At 42.6% G+C, this 17,932-nt stretch overlaps 1 protein-coding gene across 1 annotated transcript in view; it reads right to left on the bottom strand.

Annotated features, from left to right (window-relative positions):
* PLA2R1 (phospholipase A2 receptor 1) overlaps nucleotides 1-16,565 on the bottom strand; it is a 220,083-nt gene extending 203,518 nt beyond the window's left edge. Inside the window, 2 exon segments of the mRNA XM_030210858.1 lie at nucleotides 4,644-5,024; nucleotides 16,390-16,565. Coding sequence (XP_030066718.1) covers nucleotides 4,644-5,024; nucleotides 16,390-16,525 — 517 coding nt within the window. The 5' untranslated portion in view covers nucleotides 16,526-16,565.
* Nucleotides 16,566-17,932: the final 1,367 nt, after the last annotated feature.

The raw sequence follows: 17,932 nt of genomic DNA, 5'->3' as shown, positions 1-17,932 counted from the left end.
TGGAACTGGGGGCTGAAAAACAGGGGCAGAGAGAGGGGACAGGTCCTGGATGGAAGGGGGAATGAGAGGGAGGGCAGACCCTGGATGGATGGGAGAGGGAGGGCAAATAGTGGATTGAAGGGGCAGAGAGAAAAGGCAGACAGTGGATGGAAGGGATAGAAAGGGCAGACAGTGAATGGAAGGGGGAGAGAGAGGGCAGACAGGGGCAGATGGTGGATGGAAGGGGCAGAGATAGAGGGCAGATGTGCACGGAAGGGGCAGGGAGAGAGGGCAGACATTGGATGGAGGGGACAGCAGAGAGGGCAGGCACTGGATGGCAAAGAAAGAACGAAGACAGATGCTGGATGGAAGGAAGGCAGTGAAAAGAAGATGAGGAAAGCAGAAACCAGAGACAACAAACTGTAAATAAAATATATATATTTATTTTTTTGCTTTAGGATAAAGTAGTATTGTAGCTGTATTAATAAATGTTTATAATAGAACATGTAAATAAGGTAATCCTCTTATTGGACTAATTTTAATACATTTTGACAAACTTTCGGAGAACAAAACCCCCTTCCTCAGGTCAGGATAGGATACTGTAACAGCACTATACTGTACTGACCTGAGGAAGAAGGTTTTGGCCTCTGACAGCTAAATGTATTAGTCTAATAAAATGGTATTATTTTATTTTCTATATTTGTTTTATTTCTATTTGTTAATTTGTAAAGTGGTGATTGGTATTTGTTAGTTTTTTCAAATTTACATCTGCTGTCTTTATATTTTGCACTAGGGGACATTTTCTGTTTCTGTGGTGTTGCATTGTATGCAGAGTCTGGCATCTTGGGGTTTCAGTTTAATTTTTGTCTAAATAGAAAGTTTATGATTACTTATTTTATAGTGGATTAGGGTGAATCTGTGTTTGTGAAAAAGACATGGCTTTCAGTTGGCATTGACTGTGCAGGATCAACGATCTGTACTATTCTGTCTGGTTTCGTTTTACAATAGGTGAATTGATGTTCTAGTGCTCACTGTAGTGTTTAAGATGCTTTCCTTTTCCTTGTGTGACTCATAGAAATAACTGCTTATGGTATGGTAGAATAGCTCTATAGGTCCTCAGTGTTTTGTATTCTCGGTATGGTGGTTTTAAGGTTTGCAACATAGGTTCCGAATATGTATGTGGTTTATGTTGCTGTAGGACAGCTGTTGGGCAGACTGTTCATTAAAAATTATTTAGGATCCCCAAAAATACTACTCACACCTATATATACATAGTGCCCACCCATATTAGCTCTGGGCCCACCCAAAATGTCAGGTCTGGCTACGCCACTGCTTTGATTTCCGTACAGACATCAAGGCACGATATATAGCATTTGGGGGTTAGTCTTCAATGGAATCTGAGCACTGTGATGCTTATAGAAGCCGTGATCCTTGTGCTGCATCTTGACGCCTAAGAATTTCCTCCTAAATGTTGATCCCTTTGAACATTAGGTTGATTTTGTCACTGCCACAGAGTCTAGGTCTAGTGTCCAAGGGATTTGTTACTGGCCCACTGCAAGACTGCAAAATAGAATTAGTGTCTTATAAAGAGGAGCCAACTTTTCAAAACGACTGGGGATTCTTAACACAAATGACCCCTTCTTGGATATAGATCAGGGGTTTGCTCAATATTTTAGATTTACATTTACTATTTATAATCCGCCATTATCTAGGACGGAGAACAATATAAAAAATATACAAAATATCCACATAAATAAAACAAGCAGACTAAATTCATCATATATAAAAAACCATAAAATTTTAGTAATATAGTTGGAGTACTCAAGCACCCACGAACCGGCATCTCTAGCTTACCTCAAGATTCCCTAAAACTGGAGGTAAGGGTTCTCTCAACATAGCAAATGACTATAGGTAAAGTCCAAAATGGCTTATCTAGTTTCTCCAGTGAAGTGGCTACTATTCTGCCCCCACCCAATGCCTTCTTGTATGAAACCTGAAAGGCTGGTTGTGGGAAATACCCTCACGATTTGATTTATAACTACAGGTTTTTTTAAACAAATGAAAGAAAGCATAAATTAACATGATTGAGTTTGTATTACACATGTGGATTCATTTTGTGATAGGATGCTTTAAGGTAGCCCTCTAGTGATAACAGCTATTGTAATGGAACAGAACACTCAAAAGTGATTATTTCAAAGCGCTCACGCTCTCTCACAAAAGGACAGAGTTAAACAACGAGAACAGCTCACAAAAGAATTGCCTTTCATTCTTAACGCTTCTGTGCTGTAATTAAATATTAACAAGAAAAAAGAATTTTAATTTATTCTTAGCTCGTACTTTCTCATTTGTAACTCAAGGCAAGTAACATTCACAGTAAATAGTTCTCTGTCCCCAAAGGGCTTACAATCTAACAGCCCAATGTAATAGTGTGGGACAATGAAAGCAGCGAGTTTATACCGAGGCAAGGAGGGTGAAATGACTTGCCCAAGGTCACAAAGAGAATCAGCAGTAGCAGAATTTGAACCCTGGCCTCCTGCCCAGTGTTCTAACTGCCACTTTAATTAAGCAGGTATAAGCTGAAGTGACTGAGCAGCCACAGGGAAGTGGCCAAAATTTTCATTTTACAAGTGTCTTTAGTGCTGGGTAATAACAACGGTAACAATACTACCTTCATTAAGCCAGAGTGAGGCAGTGAATAAGCTGTAAACTGATAAGTGATCAGCTGCTAGGCAGGACAACAGCCTTCAAACTGTTACTAGAAACTGCAAAGTGAAGAAAGAGTGAGAGGGAGTAAGCACTAAAGCAGGGCTGGTCAACTTGTTAATAAGAGCCATGAAACTAGAATACACAGAGTAGGGACCCTCACCTTGGAGGAGGGTGTGGTCTTCCTCCTCCTTCACCTCTGCTCCTCCTTCTCTCCTCCCCACTAGTCTCTCTTTCTCTTTCCCTCATTCTGGATCCTCCCTCCAATTTTTACCTTTCACAATTCCCCCAACCTAGACTTCGCCTCAGGTCAGGATTAACCCTTTGGTAGACCCCAGGAAAACAAGTTGGGTATCCATAGAAATATAAATACATTCTAAAAGTTCCACAAACGGGCCCTGCTTGTTTTGGTTATAGAGAGAAACCAGTAGAGAAGGAAGCAGCATGTAAGAAGTGCTGGTCACCAACTCCTGATGACTGGATGATAATGCATAGGAAGTTGACAGGAAAACTTTATGGGTAGTGGTGGCTCTAGGTCCCTCTCTTCACACACTCTTTCTGCCAGCAACTTCCTTGGAAATAGTACATCTGAGAGGGCCCCTCCTAAACATTTGGGCCCTAGGCAAATGCCTAGTTTGCCTATGCCTTAATCCTGCCCTGCCTCCCATTCCATCTTGTCTTCACCAGTTTTTCCCCACACCAGTCTCTCCACTGCCCACAGTTTGTCTCTTTCTCAAGCTCATTCAATACCAGTCCCTTTCTCAGTCCCCACACCTAGGGTTGCCAACAAGATCTGGATTCACCCAACAGGGTTGATCCAGATCTGGGCTTACCCCAATACATGCAGGGACTTGTAGCCTTGCTTTTCTTAGGGAATTCAATGGGGAAATCAGAACCACATGATGCATGAGATCGGCATACAGGAAGATCTAATCCAGTTCTGAACGTGTTTGGTGGTCTAGCATATACCTTGAATTCTCCAGTAGGTCTCTAAAGGGGCCGAGTCTGAGGTACAGCCCACTGTTCCCTCTAAGTTGAACAGAAGTCCTCCAACTGCATTGCTGACAGAAGGGGGTGATGCTTCTATATTCTGTTTTCAAAGGCTAGGGGCAGGCAGGTTCCCTGGAGTCCTGCAGAGCTTGCCAGTCCTTCACTATTGAAATGCAATAGTGAACCAGCACCTCCCACTGGAAAGACCGTAGTTGGAGTCAGCCACGCTTGTTCGCACCTGAAGAATAATAGTGCAAAAGCAACAGGTTTATCTTCAGGGAACAGCCTGCAGCTCATGAGACACCAGCTGGCTACCCCCTCATCCCTGGACCACAGTTTGGTACATTATGAAAGTATTAATTTTTGGAATAGCTTTTTTGGTCTGTTTTCATTACAGACTTACGTAGATAAATTATGAGGTGACAGTCAGGTTAGGTATGACCGCCTGAAATGGCTGTTTGAAATCAGCTGTCATACAAGTAGATTGGCGTTGGAAATATATTTGGTTTTGAATCACTGCATTTTTGAAAGACAAGACTGCCTCTGGCTCATCTTGTAAACACTAAAGACTCACAGAACTACCTTCAGTGTCCAGAGCAAATGAACTGTACAGAGGTTAGGAGGGGTCCCATCACAACTGCAACTTAACCCTCCCTGTTCTGTTATGGAAACATAAATATTTTGTTGTAAGCCCTGGCACATGCAACTCAGCTTTTCATTTAAGCCTGGAGTGGAGGAGTGGCCAAGTGGTTAGAGCACTAGTCCTGACATCCAGAGGTGCCTACCTCAAATCCCACTGCTGCTCCTTGTGATCTTGGGCAAGTCACTTAACCCTCCATTATTTCAGGTACAAAATTAGATCATGAGTCCTCCAAGGACAGGGAAATACCCAGTGTTACCTGAATGTAACTCACCTTGAGCTATGAAAAAGGTGTGAGCAAGTCCAAATAAATAAGTCTATATATTTTTACCTTGAAAAGGATGCTCACAAAGACTTTCACTATCCGACATGTATTGCTTCCACTTCTGATACACCTCCTTGCTAGCCAAAACGCTGCCATTCTCTGAAACAAGTTTATACTGGGAGAAACCATTCAGTGTTGAATTCCTACAGTGCCACTGCAGAGAATACCGAGAGGTGTCGCATTCAAAAACACCCAGTGGCTCTTCCTGATTGCTGATGTTAAGTCCCAGGCACATGCTGCTGCCAATATTGAAAAGACGCTGCCAATTCACCCACTTCCACAGCATAGACGCAGATCGTTGACTGCAATCTTCCAGGAAAAGACCTGATCTAGACACCTTGATGCAGCGACCAAGAAGATCATTCTGGATAAAAAACATTCCTTTCTCTGTAAAACAAATAAACACGTATATATTATTAAAAAGTCAGAAATATGAACAGTTAGAGAAACATTTTGGTTTTCTATTGTGCTATCAAATTAAATACAAAGTAGAGGAAAATTACAATAAGCAAAAAGAACACCAGCATAAATGAAGTATCTGCAGGGCCAGGGCCTTCTCTCTTCCCTCCCCTTCCTCCCACTTACCCATCCAGCATCATCCCCTCTCTTTAAGCTCATATGCTTGCTCGCAAAGGCCCTACTGGTTCTACCCTCTGGGGATGGGAAGTACGCATCAGAGGGGTGGGACCAGCTGGCTTTCGAAAACATAACCTTGAGGGCTCCCCAGAGATTATCATTGGTGCTTTGATCAGTGCTGCGGGTCTGGAGGAAGAGTAGTGGCAGAGGCGGCAGCAGCAGCAGCAGAAGAGAGGGGAAATTGAGGTATTCCGATGCCCTCCTACTGCTCCCTGGAAATCATGGTCAGAACAACAGGTACGCACTGCTTGTGGGAACTTTTGGTGCCCCCGAAATGTAGGCACTCCCCTGCCTTGTTTACAGTTTTGCGCTGGGCCCTATATATTTGGTTTGTTACAATTGCTTTAAGAAATCACTAAAGATGAAAATGACCAACAGGGAGAAAAAGAAGATGGAGTGGAGACGTAGCTTAATGATCCCAACAGTGGGCTTGGAACTAGGGAATCTAGGATTCAAATTCCACTGCAGCTCCTGCTGATCTTGGGCAAGTCATTTAACCCGCCATTGCCTCAGGTACCAATTAAATTGCAAGGTTTCTTGGGAAAAGGAAGATAATTAGTGCACCTGACTGTAACTGATCTTGAGCTATTACTGAAAGGTGCAAGCTAAATTCCAAATCCCCAAAACAAGGAAGGCAAAAATAACTTGGCAGACTAAGAAGTTTCTTAAGAGGAACTTCAGTTTTAAATTCCAGGAAAGGCTAGCAAGTGCACACAACTTCTTAGCAGTAAGACAGAGAAGTAAAAGATGGGCTTACAGGAAAAAAAAAAGGAGGAAAACATAAGCATTTGAAACATAGCAAAATCTCTTGCCTTAAGTCCTTGCTTTCTATTTGCCAAACTGAACTATTCCGATTTCCCCTGTACCACATAATCTAGTCTGTCTTCCTGTGCCTATTCCATCAAAACGACAATGCAGTGCCCTGGATTTATTTAACAAAAAAAGCCAGCTGGCTATTCATTCTGGTATGACTTGTTCTTGGCCCACAGAGACCAACCAGATTTACTGGCTGAATTTTAAGCTTGGCCTTGCCTATGAATTTTAAGTCATGTCACCCCTTTATGCCACAAGCTGGCAGAATAATGGTATTGGAGAAAGACCTTTTAGGACATATGGCCTTAAGCACTTACAAATCAAGGGTTATGGAGTTGAGAAAACAAGCTGCATACTTGTGCTCAAGACAGTTTGAGTATAATGCCATACAAATGAGTGGAAAGATGTCGACCAAAATATACACCTGTATATCCTCTTCAGATGCAACAAGTTGGATAACATGGAGGGGCATTTTAGAAAGGACGTCTAACTCAGAATGTGGACATCCCAGTCAGTATGTCACAAATGGACGTCCATCTCACATGTATTTTGGAACAAGATACAGCTTGTTCTAAAATGGATGCCCATATGATGGAAACATCCAGCATGAACATCCATTTTACAAACTGAAGCATCCAAATTATGAACAGGGCAAAACAAGGGACATGGATGTCTATGTGTAAGTCCATCTTTTATTTCTCTGTCTTACTGCTAAGAAGATGTGTGCACTTGCTAGCCTTATAGTCTTTAGTGGATGTTCTGCTGAACACTCTGCCTTGGTAGATGTTTTTGCAGAAGTCTTCTCTAGGTAATATGGGTCAGTAAGCCTTCCAGTTCATCATCTGGATAGGATTGTGTGGTTGATCTCCCTGTCCTGGGAGATAAGGCTAGAACCTTATTGGGTCCTTTCTAGCTCCTCCAGGCAAATCTCCTTGCTGCTCCTCTGTATCTCCTGTGAACATAGTGCTGGTGGTCTGGTCCCCATTCCAGTTCCACCTGAGTTCAGTACAGCAGTTTTCAATAGCTCTTTTGCACACTCCTTCCCTTCCCCTGTGCACTGGCTGCACTGTATCTCCTTATATGAACAGTGAAGTGGCCAGGGAGCAAGCACCAAAAATAGGGCCATTCAAATGGGCTTGGTATTTATAGTCCCTCGGGTTTTCCTCCAAAGGGGTGACTTTTTCTACCACTGTCATTCATGGCAGAAGGCTCATTACTTGGTATGGAAGAAACCGTGGGTCGAAAGTTCATATGCCTAATACTGTTATAGGTACTAGAAGTCTCTGCTGAGTTGTTTCTATCAGGCATAATCTATGTGGCTACTGAAGGTTTAACCTTTCCCTTATCCCATTTAAAGAAATGAAAATGTCTGAGGAAATGCTATCTGTGTAAACTCTAGGGAGTTTACTACTATAGCTGCTTTAAAAATATGCTGTCACAAATAAATGAGTCTTTAGGGATTTCTTAAACTGTGTCAAGCTGCCACAAAGGCGAAGTTGGTCAGGAAGTGCATTCCATGGAGGGGCATAATCGAACGGGGCGCCCAAGTTTTCATGAGGGCGCCCTCGCAAATGGGCGGGGAAACCCGTATTATCAAAACAAGATGGGCGTCCATCTTTCGTTTCGATAATACGGTCGGGGACGCCCAAATCTCAACATTTAGGACGACCTTAGAGATGGTAGACCTTAGAGATAGTCATCCCCGGTTTTCGGCAATAAGGGAAACCGAGGACGCCCATCTCAAAAATGACCAAATCCAAGCCCTTTGGTCGTGGGAGGAGCCAGCATTCGTAGTGCACTGGTCCCCCTGACATGCCAGGACACCAACCGGGCACCCTAGGGGGCACTGCAGTGGACTTCCCAAATTGCTCCCAGATGCATAGCTCCCTTATCTTGGGTGCTGAGCCCCCAAACCCCCCAAAACCACTCCCCACAACTGTGACCACAGGGGGAGTAAGGGGAGGTCATCCCCGATTCCCTCCGGTGGTCATCTGGTCAGTTCGGGCACCTTTTCACGGCTTGGTCGCAAGAAAAAATGGACCAAATAAAGTCAGCCAAGTGCTCGTCAGGGACACCCTTCTTTTTTCCATTATTGGCCGAGGACGCCCATCTCTTAATCACGCCTCAGTCTCGCCTTCGCTACTGTGCTGACATGCCCCCGTGGCTGGATCCTCTAACACCCACAACCTCAGAACCCTCATACATAAGAACATATGAGTAGCCATACTAAGTCAGACCAATGGTCCATCTAGCCCAGCATCCTGCTTCCATCAGTTGCCAAGCCAGGTTACAAGTACCCGGTACAAGTACCCGGTCATCCCTGCGACGGGAAGCAGTTGAGGACACCCAAAATTGGCTTTCGATTATGCTGATTTGGGCGACCCTGAGAGAAGGATGCCCATCTCTCGATTTGAGTTGGAAGATGGGCGCCCTTCTCTTTCGAAAATAAGCCTGCTAGTGAGATTACTACGACACAAAGACCATAGCCCATCTGTCAGCATAATGTAATTGATTCACAACATCCATTGAAAGTCTTATATCTGTTTCTGATCTCAGTACCCATCGCAGCTGATAGATAGACAAAGATTCCTTCAAATAACACGGGGGCTGCAAGATACAAAATCTGATAAACAAGTGTTAAAATCTTAAATTGAATCCTTTGCAACATAGGTAACCAATGTAGTTTTAATGTTGAGGATACATGAGAAAATTTTTGAAACTCCAGTAAGAACACAAGCCACAGCGTTCTGAACTATCTGCAATGCCCTCACTCTCAAAGAAGACATTCCGGAGTATACGGCATTGCAGTAATCCAGTTGCACCAATATCATGCTCTGTAGTAAACATCTGAAGTCATAATTAGGTATCATCGGTTTCAATTTAGCCACCATATATAGATGTTTAAAGGCTGTTTGAACCACATTATTCATTTGTGCTCTAATGTTGAGTCTATTATCTAGCACAACTCCCAACAATTTCAATTCTTTCCTCAAAGGAACATACTTATTCCCCAACCACACTTTCTCTGGCCAATGTAGTGTCTCCCCTCTACCAATTAGCATGAACTCAATTTTTGCAACATTCAACACTAACCCATTCTGTCTCATCCAAACCATACACTCATCATATAATCACTTAATTGAACATCCACATCAATACCCCACAATCGTACAAGAAAGCAAAACTGGACATCGTCAGCATAAAAGCAATAAAACACTCCCAATGACTTCAGTGACAATTGTACTCCACTGCAAACGACCATAGATCATCCAGTCGAATAGGAGGTAAACCAACAAAAAACTTGCCCACCAATCCCTACATCTTTTAATCTAAGAAGTAACAGATCCAAATCAATGGAATCAAAAGCTCCCAAAATATCTAATGATACCAAGCAATAACAAGTATTATCATCCATCCCTCTCTTTATTTGATCCATTGTTGATACTAGTAATGTCTCCACGCTATGCGCACGTCGAAATCCATATTGATAAGGATCGAGACCATCAATTTGATCCACAAACTCATCAAGTTGTCTAAGGACCACTTTTTCAATAATCTTACCCAAAAATAGAATAATAGAGATAGGCCTATAAATACACAAGTCTACAGAATCTATGCTAGGATTCTTCAACAAGGGCTTCACAGTAGATTGTTTACAAAACTTAGGAAAAAGACCAGCCTGCAATGATTTATTTACTATCCAACAAACAGAAGGTGCTATCTCACATGATAGATTTTGCACGATTCCTGATGAATAAGGATCCTGCAATGCTCTTGTTGACCTCACCGATCTTACAATCATTTCTCTCCCTTTAGTACTCACTAATACAAACTCAGTCCATACTGGATCTATATCATCACCATCATTCAAACTACTCAAAGTGTAATTCACTGACACTTCCTTCCTCAAAATGTCTATTTTCTGCACCAAAAAAAAAAAAATCTGCAAACTGCTCAGCACTAGGCCCCCACAACATTCCTACTTCCTTTATGCCAATTTAACAAAAACCGTACAGTTTGATACAATTCCTTAGGTTTATTTAATGCTCCAGATATTCTCTGTTGATAATAATTGTTCCTTGTATCATCACACAACCACACATATTCCAACATCCGAATTTTATAACTATCAAGGTCATCAGCAGCCTTTGTTTTACCCAACTTATGCTCAGCTTGCCTTACTTCATGCCGCACCTGAACTATTAAGGAAATCTTCCATGGACATGGGCAATAGTCATCTCTAGCAATGACCTCCCTGTTTGGGCTACTGTCTCTAAAGCTTGGTCCAATAAATTCACCCAACAATTCACAGCACCAATCTGTGTCATCAAATTGTAATCCTGGTGAATGTACCCTCCATAAACCATGTAATTCAAACTGTGGACGAACCTCAATCTTCCTCCCGTTCTGTTCATACTCTTCTCCAATTTTGGTCCTTCCAAGCACAACTCAAACATTATCAATGAATGATCCAACCACGCCACAGACACAACTGCTGGTTTTCCAAGTCAACAATCCAACAAACTAGATCCCAAGAATATCAAATCCAAGATGTATCCTGCTCAATGTATTGCCACATCTACTATCTGTTGTAACAAAACTGCTTCCATTAGCTGAAATAATATAATGAGCTAATAAGGTCTATTATAACTCCTGGTACTATGAAAGAGGAATCCCTTACAGAAGATGGTATTTGTTGTATGGTCACCCTGGGTGTGGGAAAAGTAGCTTCACGTAAGTAATTTTCCATGATGTTCTACTAACTGATGTAAAGCGAAGGGCAGTTCCATACTCCAAGCTACATGGTTCAAGTAATTAATGTGGCAGTTTGCTGGTTTCTCTCCTTTGGGTGCTCACCCTTAATGTGCACTTCCTCTCAACCCTCTCCTGGAGGCACACATAGCCAGGTTTCAGGATAAAATCCTGAATGGATTGGAATGAGTAAATGTGAATTGACTGTTTACTTTATCAAACAGTACTAAAACTAAGGGACAGTCCGTGAATTTACACAGTGACATATTTAAAACAAATAGGAGAAAATATTTTTTCACTGAACACATAGTTAAGCTCTGGAACTTGTTGCTGAAAGATGTGGTTAACAGAAATCAATGTAGCTGGGTTTAAAAAAAAGGTTTGGACAAACTCCTGGAGGAAAAGTCCATAAACCATTATTAAGTTATGAACATAATAGCCATATAGGGTCAGACCAATGGTCCATCTAGCCCAGTATCCTGTTTCCAATATTGGCTAATCCAGGTAACAAGTGTCTGGCAGAAATCCAAATAGTAGCAACATTCCATGCTACCAATCCCCATGTCTATCTCAATAGCACACTATGGATTTTTCCTTCAGGAACTTGTCCAAGGTGGACCCTATGATTCGGATTATTCTTCCCAATTTGCATCACTTCCCATTTGTCCATATTAAATTTCATCTGCCAATTGAATGCCCAGTCTTCCAATTTCCTAAGGTCTCCTTGCAATTTTTCACAGTCTGCATGCGTTTTGACAACTTTGAATAGTTTTGTGCCAACTATACATTTAATCACCTCACTTGTTGTTCTGATTTCCAGATCATTAATAAATATGTTAAATAGTACCAGTCCCAGTACAGATCCCTGTGGTACTTCATTATTCATCCTTCTCCATTGAGAAAAATGGCCATTCAACCCTACCCTCTGTTTTCTGCCCAATAACCAATTCTTAATCCACAACAGAACATTGCTTCCTATCCCATGCCTCCTTAATTTTTTCAGGAGTCTCTCATGAGGGACCTGAGAAAAGTCACTGCTTAACCCTGATATTAAGTAGCAGGGAATCTTGCCTCTTTTTAGGACTCTGTCAGATACTTGTAACCTGGACTGGTCTCTTTACCGGGCTAGATGGACCCTTGGTCTGATCCATTACTACAACTCCAATGTCTTTATGCAATATGCCTGAGATAGATCGCTATACAGTAGGTCTCCAGTATATGTAAATTTATTTTAGGCATATTCATTGTGGTTATCTTGAAAACCTGACTGGCTAACTGTTTCTCTAGGAGAGAGAGTTATTATTGTAACCCTTGGTTGTTGCCTGGTGAGCATCAGGACAGGCTACTTAAAATATTATTCAGATTGTTTGGTGGGGTTAAGGCCGGGACCGATAAGCTGGGAGGCTGAAAGGTGCTATAGATCCACTCATTCAGCATTGTCTTTCCATCCAATAACTCAGTCCAGGCCAGAAGGTGCGATTCAAACCAAAAAAGATTTAATTAAACTAGGATGGTAAAAGAGGAAATGCACACAAGTTCTTGTGCAGGAAAGACAAGCGTGACTTGGGTGTGATCATATGTGATGACCTTAAGGTGGCCAAACGGGTAGAAAAGGTGACAGTAAAAGCTAGAAGGGTGCTTGGGTGCATAGGGAGAGGAATGACCAGTAGAAAAAAAGGAGGTAATGATGCCCCTGTTTAAGACTCTGGTGAGGACCTCATTTAGAATACTGTGTACAGTTCTGGAGACCATACCTTCAAAAAGACATAAACAGGATGGAGTCGGTCCAGAGGGCGGCTGCTAAAATGGTCAGCGGTCTTCATCATAAAATGTATGGGGAAAGACTTAAAGATCTCAATATGTATTCTTTGGAAGAAAGGCGGGAGAGGGGAGATATAATACAGACATTTAAATACCTACGCGGCATAAGTGCACAGGAGGCGAATCTCTTTCAATTGAAAGGAAGTTTTGGAATGAGGGGGCATAGGATGAAGGGGAAAGGGGATAGACTTAGAAGTAGAAACACTTCTTAATGGCAAGGGTTGTGAATTCGTGTTAGAGCCTCCCGGTGGAAGTGGTGGAGACAAAAACAGTATCTGAATTCAAGAGAGTTTGGGACAAGTATATAGGATCTCTACGGGAATGATAGGGAGAATAAGATGGCATGGATGGGCAGACTGGATGGGCCATATGGTCTTTGCCTATGTTTTCTATATTAGCATCAATTAATTGGCCATAATTGACATCAATTAGCAGTCACGCACATAACTGCCCTTTATTGGTATTCTATAACTGCGTGCAGCTTCAAGGGAGGGTAGAACTGAGAGGGGCACCTCAGACAGTTACATGTACAGGTTCTAGAATACTAGCACTTATGCGCCTAACTGCCTAAAGTTAGTCACGAGCATTTACACCAATCATTGAACTAGAATTAAATACTTGCCTCTAAAGTCAGGCATGTGGACTTCCACCAGTTTTCTATAATGGCACTTGTGCACAATTTGTGCTTAGCGTGCATCATCCAGGCGCCTAACTTTAGGCAATCTATAGAAAATCGCTTCCTAAAAGTGTAGAATATGTAGTATAAATCAGTGAAACAAACATCAACTTCAAAATGCATTCTGAATTGTTCAGGTCAATTATTCAGCCTGTGGCAGTGTTTGGGGTTCTTTTTTTTTTTAAGGCCAGCTGCTGTGGGTTTCTTAGATCTAAACATGCAGACTCGGACTGCACCCCGTTACTGAGGTTGAGTATCGGGGTATAATGCAGCTGCAAGCATTTATCTGGGTGCCAGCAATAATTACCTAGATCAAGTCAAACTAGCTGTTTTTACTGTCCTAACTTTATCCATATAATTACCTAGTTAGTGGACTGAATATTGCCGCTACCCAGGTAATCCTGGTTTCAACCACACTCCAAATTCCCTTATGTGGCAGACCAGCCCCGCTCGGTATATCCCAGGAAGTACCAGGTGGGATCAAGTGCCACCATTTTCAAAGACAGTGGCATGGAGGAAGGAGCGAATGGCCATCAATAGGGTATGGTGATCAAGAAGGTTCTAGGGGAGGGGTTGGGATGTGCCATTAGACACCTGGAAATAGTTTTCTAACGATAGGCGAAGGGGGGGCAATGGGGGGAGAGGAGTGCAACTTGACAACAGGAATATTTTTTTAACTTGGGGGAGAAGAGATTTTTTTTTGTTTTTGAATCAGCGGAAGGGATGTCATATTGGGGTTGGGAAGCAGGTTGCCATTAGACACCAGGAAATTTATTTTAATATACCTAGATCAAGTCAAACTAGCTGTTTCTACTGACCTAACTTTATCCATATAATTACCTAGTTAGTGGACTGAATATTGCCGCTACCCAGGTAATCCTGGTTTCAACCAGACTCCAAATTCCCTTATGTGGCAGACCAGCCCCGCTCGGTATATCCCAGGAAGTACCAGGTGGGATCAAGTGCCACCATTTTCAAAGACAGTGGCATGGAGGAAGGAGCGAATGGCCATCAATAGGGTATGGTGATCAAGAAGGTTCTAGGGGAGGGGTTGGGATGTGCCATTAGACACCTGGAAATAGTTTTCTAACGATAGGCGAAGGGGGGGCAATGGGGGGAGAGGAGTGCAACTTGACAACAGGAATATTTTTTTAACTAGGGGGAGAAGAGATTTTTTTTGTTTTTGAATCAGCGGGAGGGATGTCATATTGGGGTTGGGAAGCAGGTTGCCATTAGACACCAGGAAATTTATTTTAATATGGGGCAGGGAGTGAGGTTGATTCAGGTCAACTTGAGTCAGGGGAGGGACACTGGGGAGAATGCAGATCTCTAGCAATTTTTTTTAAACGTCCACCTTCCTGTGCGTGCCTGAGCCAATCACTACTCAGGTACTGACAGGAAGGAAGACATTTTGCACTGAGTTGCGGATTAACATGGCAGTAATTTGCGTTCTCATTGCTTACTGCATACCAACGGGATTCTGTCTCACTAATATCACAGCAGAAGTTGTGTTGCCGAGTCGCTCTACCAAATGGCTTCCTGAGGCCCCCGAGTCAGTCTGAGCAGTCAAAACACAAACTAGCTGATATGTTGATCTTGCTTAAAGTGAAAGCTGTGAGATATGAAGGATCTGTTTTTTTAAATCTATTTCCTTTCAAGAAGAATATAGTGAAACCAGGAAGATTAGGGAATGGAGTACCTCTCTTATGAAGAAAGGTTTTATAGGTTAGGGCTCTTCAGAAGTTTGTAAAATCATGCGTAAGGTAGAATGGTTAAATAGGGAAGGATTGTTTCACCTTTCAAACAACTCCAAAACAAGAGTACATGAAAGTAATGATCATCAGTTGAAAACAAATTATTTTGTCATGCAAAAAATATTTTTTCATGCAGAGAACAATTAAACCACATCTGTTGCTAGAGGACTTGGGCATGATGATTAACGCAACAGGGTTCAAAAGAGGTGAATCTTCAAGACTCTCATTCATCCTCAAATAAATTCACTATCTGTCAGAATTTCTTCTATCAGGGATACCTCTGGTTCAAAATCCAAATAATGACCGACCTAACGTGGATACATTTATTTAGTGGTGTTGTAATTGGTAGTTAGTACCAAGTTAAAATAAAGATTAAATTTTTAAAAAAAGAGGCTTGGAAAAATTCCTGCAGGAAAGGTCCATAAAAAAATTAGCCAGAGAGAGACCTGTGAAAGCAATTGCTTGAAATTATTATAAGAAACAGATCTGCTGTTTTGAGCTGAAGTGCTCAATGTTTGCTTTCCATCCTCTTGCCACTGAATCCTATCATCCCTTTGGTCTCCATTACCTTCTCCAGATGAAAACTGTCTTTTCAGTTCTATTTTTTAAGATCACAAATTTAATATTAAGTTACAGTATCTCTATTATTCGAAAGTTATGAAAAGCACATGTGATAAAAACTACATTATAGACAGGAGGTCTTTTTCATCATAATCATTAACATTTTCTGGTTTGATAAATAGGAAACTTACTGGATCCCCTCCTAACATGCCGGTCAAGCATCGGGAGGTAAGAGTTGAAAACTAGGATTTGTGTGAATAAAATTCAGTAGGCTATATAAAGGTTATTTCAGGATACTACAGTATATTTTTTAAATACAGAAAATCCCATTCCAAATATGTACAGATTTCGGTTAAGTATTAACATATCTGATGGCTATTGCATTTATTTGCAGATAATTATGTGCCCAAGGCCTTGCACCACATTGGTTTGTCTCGCTAATGGGGTATCTATCCGTAGTAGTCATTGCTCTTTCCCAGGACCGGATGTTTTCATGCAGTCAGCATGGGCAAGAATTTACCTCCCAAATGAAAGCCAATCCCCAAATCTCTGCAATGGTTTATTAATTCTGAGCGGACCTACATCGTGTTATCATCTCCCATCTCCAGCACGCACTTCAAATTATGTGCAATAAATAAACGGGACAGTGTTTGAAAACACGCAGCTGTGCGTTGCACGGTTGCAAATCTTCTGCTGAGAGGGAGTTACTGGACTGTTAAAATCTATCGACTTCACTTACTGAGCAAAACAGAAAGTTGATCCTCCGTCAAAGTTGTTTCTTCTTCAGCAAAACTCTGAGAAATCAGCAGCAGCAGCAATGCAAACAAACACTTCATGACATACACACGTCCCATAATTGTGAAAGAAAAAACCATATCACAGACGCCCGCTGTTATTCCATAAAGTTTAGCGAAAACAAATCACACACGCAACAATTACACAACCGAAACACCTCAAGCCAATTTCGCTCCGGAGGCTGGGAGGGGGCGGGGCTTGGACCAGTGGGCGGAGCAATGGATAACTTAAAGGCGGGACTGGAGGAATTAGAGGGGTGATTTTTTTTGGGGGGGGGGGGGGGGGTGATGGGCTAGGTTCGTAGAAAAGTTCAGAATCAAGACTGAAGAAGATACTCAGAGGTAGGGAAACTGTTATAGGAAGTGGGTTTCTGGAGCTCGGAGGTAATTTTAAATAAGGGCCAGCACTTTTTAGTTTGATTTAGGACTCACCAAGCTGGGGAAATGGTGGAAGACAGCCAAGGGGAGGACTGGGAGATCCCATAGGAATGTGTCCAGGGCTCAATTTGTAGACAAGAGGAATTGTAGAAGTGGAGGAGGGGCAGGTGGACTGGCCAGGGGTAGGAGCAACAGGAAAAGAGGGTTGAATTAGGAATCAGGGTGTTTGTTCTGTGCCCTAGGATAATCCTTTCTTCCCTACAAGTTGGGTGAAAGCGGAGGGGGGGGGGGGCTGCACACAAGAAGCGGAGCCAGTTTGATGGCACGGGGGGAGCGACGAGCTGGACTTCCGCCGGTGCTGGCGCACATTTTTCAATGCAACAGATTGAGAAAAAAATAGGCACCGGAGCTGGCAGAACTCCGTTTGGGGGAGCGGCTGCTCCCCTGGCACCCCCCCCCCCGGCTACGCCACTGGCTGCAACACAATTGCCCTCTGCTCCTGTTGAGTCATGAAAAGAAGTGAAGGAACTGTGCACCAGGCTCCCCCCAAGCCACCCTCATAAGAGGCAAGTCCCAGGGCTGAAAAAGCCAAAGGAGTGGCCTAGTGGTTAGGGTGATGGACTTTGGTCCTGGGGAACTGAGGAACTGAGTTCAATTCCCACTTCAGGCACAGGCAGCTCCTTGTGACTCTGGGCAAGTCACTTAACCCTCCATTGCCCCATGTAAGCCACATTGAGCCTGCCATAAGTGGGAAAGTGCAGGGTACAAATGTAACAAAAAAAAATGGGGGGGGGGGGGGAGCAGCCTAGTAGTTAGACCACCAGTTTGACAACCAAAAGGCCTGGTTCAAATCCCACTGCTGCTCCTTGTGGTCTTGGGTAACTTAACCTTCTTTTGTCTCAAGTGAAAATAAGTGCCAAGATAATTGGGGTGTGTGTGTGCACTACATGCTATTCTATAAAACTGACCTGGCATAAGCAAGTGCACAGGTGCCTTTATCAAACTGGTGCTCAGTGTGCCCCATTGTGGTGCCCAGTTACAGACTTGCTCTCTTAGATTATAAACCCTGCAGTGACAGGGAAATAGCTAGTGTACCTGACTATGGCTCAC

Source organism: Microcaecilia unicolor, chromosome 7 (genome assembly GCF_901765095.1).
Source record: "Microcaecilia unicolor chromosome 7, aMicUni1.1, whole genome shotgun sequence".
Taxonomy (NCBI): domain Eukaryota; kingdom Metazoa; phylum Chordata; class Amphibia; order Gymnophiona; family Siphonopidae; genus Microcaecilia; species Microcaecilia unicolor.
Note: the sequence above shows the minus strand (reverse complement) of the source record. Positions and strands in the feature narration are given on the sequence as shown.